The sequence below is a fragment of the Austrofundulus limnaeus genome, unplaced genomic scaffold, assembly GCF_001266775.1.
Source record: "Austrofundulus limnaeus strain Quisiro unplaced genomic scaffold, Austrofundulus_limnaeus-1.0 Scaffold52, whole genome shotgun sequence".
NCBI classification, from domain to species: domain Eukaryota; kingdom Metazoa; phylum Chordata; class Actinopteri; order Cyprinodontiformes; family Rivulidae; genus Austrofundulus; species Austrofundulus limnaeus.
The window spans coordinates 1,839,822-1,843,875 of NW_013952454.1; the positions used below are offsets into that span (position 1 = coordinate 1,839,822).

A 4,054-nucleotide genomic window follows, 5' to 3' on the forward strand; every position below is an offset into this window, starting at 1 on the left:
TGTGGCCCTTACAGGAAAAAGTTTGGGAACCCCTGATTTAAATACTTTTAAAATACTAAACTTWTAAATGGACCACTTCAGAGCTCTTCAGCAGGTAATAGTTTGCTGCTTTTCTTCAGGTCTGAAWAGATAATGACCTCCCTCCCACACCAATGGAAGTGAGTCTTTTAGATTTACAGCATCTCAAACGCTGACACTCCATCACTCTCTGCTGTGAAATATTTAAAGCTCTGGTCTCTTCAGCCACAGTCAAGTTTCTGTCCTCAGTCGATAGAGGCTGTTCTCTGAGGCTGAGAGTGCAGCTTCTCTCATTGCTTTGTTTTATGCAGCACGAAGGTGGAAAAACTAATCACTTCAAATAGCCTCGTGCTCTTCAGTGAGCGCTAAACTCGTCTATTCAAACYGCCCTTCTTGCCTTTCTCTCCATCTTTTTATCCTTCAGCTGGAGGAATGGCCCTGGTAGTCGGGCTGTAGGCCACACAGGCCCGTCTGCATCAACATGAGCTCGGAGGAGCACGGCTCGGCCATGTCGCAGAAGATCTCCTCCCTGTCACGCAGCAACAGCAGCTCCTCATCCAAGCTGGAAAGCAGACAGGTAACGCTCAAACTGCACACAGTTTCCTGGAAATAGCAAACATAAATGGATCTAGTTACTTTTCCATCCTTTCAACTTTTTTTTTCTTTCTCCAAACCCGCTGACTTATTGAAAACAAAGTTGTCCCATTCCCTTCGAAGGTAATTTGCCTCTGACACACGACATGAAATGAGTCTGATGAACCAACRGGCTCTGAGCGTTTTATCGACAGGCTGCAGACTCATTCATTTTTCGTTCTACGCCATGCTTTTCCTTTTGGAAATGAAAGTAATTAAAAATCACTCAAGTACCACCCACAGCAAACTGAGCTTAAGTTGACAAACACAGGAACGACAATAACAAATAAACAGATAGTCAGTAACATGTTGTAGTAAATGGGCTCAATCAGGATGAGGTTATTATTGACCACTTCTCATAGTGTTGGGCTATTCTTTAATTGCCCCCATGAATGTGTGTGTGGGGGGGTCTTCTTTGTCTGTCAGAAAAGTATTTCATATTTCAACTTGCTGGCATTGCAACTGGTTTGTCCCAAAGGCTTGTAGGCCATGTCTGGAAATGATGCACTAATCTACAAATGTATGCTGACGATATGGGATAAATCTTGTGCCAGCAGGAGTTTAATTTGAATTGCTCAGATTGAGTCTGAATGTTCATAATTTCAAATTGAATGCGTTGGKTATTTTATTGCAGTGATTAATTTTACCCATATGTAGAAAATGTTACATTTACACCATATCATGGATCACATATTGATCAGATGCTGCTGCTGACTGATCCATGATGTGATGTAAATGTAACATTATTCTCTGCAATAAAATAACTTTGTCTGTTTTTGTCACTTTTACAGTGGATTACATCAACTCTGTTACATACAGAAGGGAAACTTCACCAAAGTGAAACATAAATCTGTGGATCTGTGTTTGATTACTCTGCCTGGCTTTCTCAAGGACCAGGATGTGACACAAAAATCTGAATTATGGAACTGAAAGTGAAAGTAGTCAAACTGAATTTTTAATAAACCAAAATACAGTTTGAAAGCAAATTAATTCAAATTCAAATCATTAAATTCAGTTTCAATTTAATAAAATTTATTTTCAAACCAATGCATTCAATTTGAAATTATTTACATTCAGATTCAATCTGAGCAATTCAAATTCAATTCCTGCTGGCACAAGATTTATCCCATATGACGACACTGTCATTCACGTGTCAGGTAAAAGCTGCGTCACAGTCAGGGAAAAACTGAACAGCAATTTGCAGATAATATCGGCGTGGCTAAATGACTCCTGTTTAACCCCTTAATACTAAGAAAAAAAGTGCATCTGTTTTTTTTTTCAATTAAGAAACCTTCATCACAGCCTTTGATTATTCAAATCAGTGGGGTTCCAACTGAAGAAAAATTACAGGAAAAATATTTAGGAATAATCTTGGATGCTCAGTTAAATTTTAAGAGTCACGTTGAGAAAATCTGCAAAACTGTTRGATCAAATATAAATTGTTTTAAAATCATTAGAAAATGTTTGACACCTCAATGTTTCTCTCACATCTGTCTTATGGAGCTACGATCTGGTCCCAGTCTCACCAAACATTCAAACCACTGAAAAGTCTTTACAATCAGGTCTTAAAGATTTTATGTCAAAAGCCAATCAGATTTTAACATTGTAATATTCTAGCCAAATTCAGTAGTTTTGTTCATTTAACGTCTGTGACCTGGTATGACATGTTTAAAAAACAAACAAAACTCTGGCTGGGTTAAAAACAGCACTGCAATCATGTTTAAAATGTTTCATGACTTAAATTCTGATTGTGCTTGGCTTTTTTATGTTTTGGTTTTTCAGCCATGTTTATAATGTTTTGTTGTAGTGTCTTTGATTTATGTGTATGACTGTTTATATTATTAATATTACTTTTAATTTTTTTACTGTACTTTTTAGGCACAAGATATACTGTTTATAAAAGTCCATCTAGGGAAGTGCTGCAAATCAGCTCACGCTGTAAGCACCATGATACAGGCATAGGACTGCTGTTTTATTCAGTCTGTCTATGTTGTTGTGGGTCTGTCCCTATCAAATAAACTTAATAATAATAATAATTAGGAATGCGCAAATATGAAAAATTCAGCCGATATCGATTTCCGATAAAATTATTGCTGTTATGGCCGATAACCGATATTTACTGATATTACACAAACACACAAATTATTTATATAAATGTACGCACAAACACATTTGTGTCCTTTTTTTTTGATACGGTAAATAAACAACCAGATCTCTGACATGGCTCTCTACTTCAGTTATTCCTGGCTACGCCGCATCAATATCACTATCATGATCAAACAGATGCCACTCAACCAACCATCTCCCCTCCCAAAACAGAAACACAAAGATAAAAAGTGGGAAATCAATATCGGACGTTAATATTGGCCCAGCTTTACATATCGGACCGATACAGCATTCTAAAAAAATGACCAATATTGGCCGATACCGATATTAATGCCAATATTTCGTGCATCCCCAATAATAATTATATSATGGCATGCCGCATCTGGCCTAGTTGTGATTTAGTTCATATAGGTCAAATCTGTCAGTACCACAACTGTCCCAGTGGTTTGGTATATGTGGTGCTGGCCCATACATGGACCACCTCTGGCAAACCATATCTGAGCCACGTTATTCTTTGCTGTGGGTTTCCCATATACTGTAGCAACACTTGTCTGGCCCACACAAAGTACTACTTGTCTCAGATACTGCAAAGAATGACGTGGCTCAGATGCGGTTTGCCAGAGATGGTCCAAATGGGCCAGCAACACATAAACCAACTGGGCCAGTTGTGGCATGCTATCTTAAAAACATCATTGCCAGATCTGGCCCAAATCTAGTAATAAAAAAAAACCCTGAGCCACACCTGTCTGCTGTGTGGAAATTTTAGCAAACACAAGAAGGTACTACAGTACTTCAGACAACTTTACAGATATTGAGCTAATGTTTGATGTGGTAGTAGCTGAGAGTCATTTCCAACTCATAATCTTGAGTTTTTTTAAACTATGGAAGGTAAGGTTGCAGCCGATACTTTCCTTTAAGAAATAACTCTATAATTAGCTGAAGGCTTTAGCTGATTTTAATGATGGGTGAGTCTTCATGAATAATGTTTGTTTAACATTACCCTGATTCAAAGCAGGTTTAATCGTAGACGGGTCAGGTTTGGGGGGGAAAATGATGGTACCGGCCGGGAGAAGAAAGAACAAAACAACATGATTAAAMTCTWTGAAATGACAGTTTTTACAACTAAAAACGTCACAGAGTCTGCAGACTGGAAAAGAGGTGAAAAAGGCTGACTGTATAAACATTAGACCAGAGAAGTGATGAAGGTTACTGTATCTGGAGCACCTGGCAACCCCAATCCACCTCCTGCAGTTAAAGCAGAAGGCAGGCGCGCGCACACACACACACACACACACAC

At 38.4% G+C, this 4,054-nt stretch overlaps 1 protein-coding gene across 1 annotated transcript in view; it reads left to right on the forward strand.

The window, feature by feature from the left end:
• osbpl3b (oxysterol binding protein-like 3b) overlaps positions 1 to 4,054 on the forward strand; it is a gene marked incomplete in the record, with an annotated part of 57,620 nt that overhangs the window by 21,512 nt on the left and 32,054 nt on the right. The window contains 1 exon segment of the mRNA XM_014008767.1: positions 443 to 595. Within this exon segment, the coding sequence (XP_013864221.1) occupies positions 500 to 595 (96 nt within the window).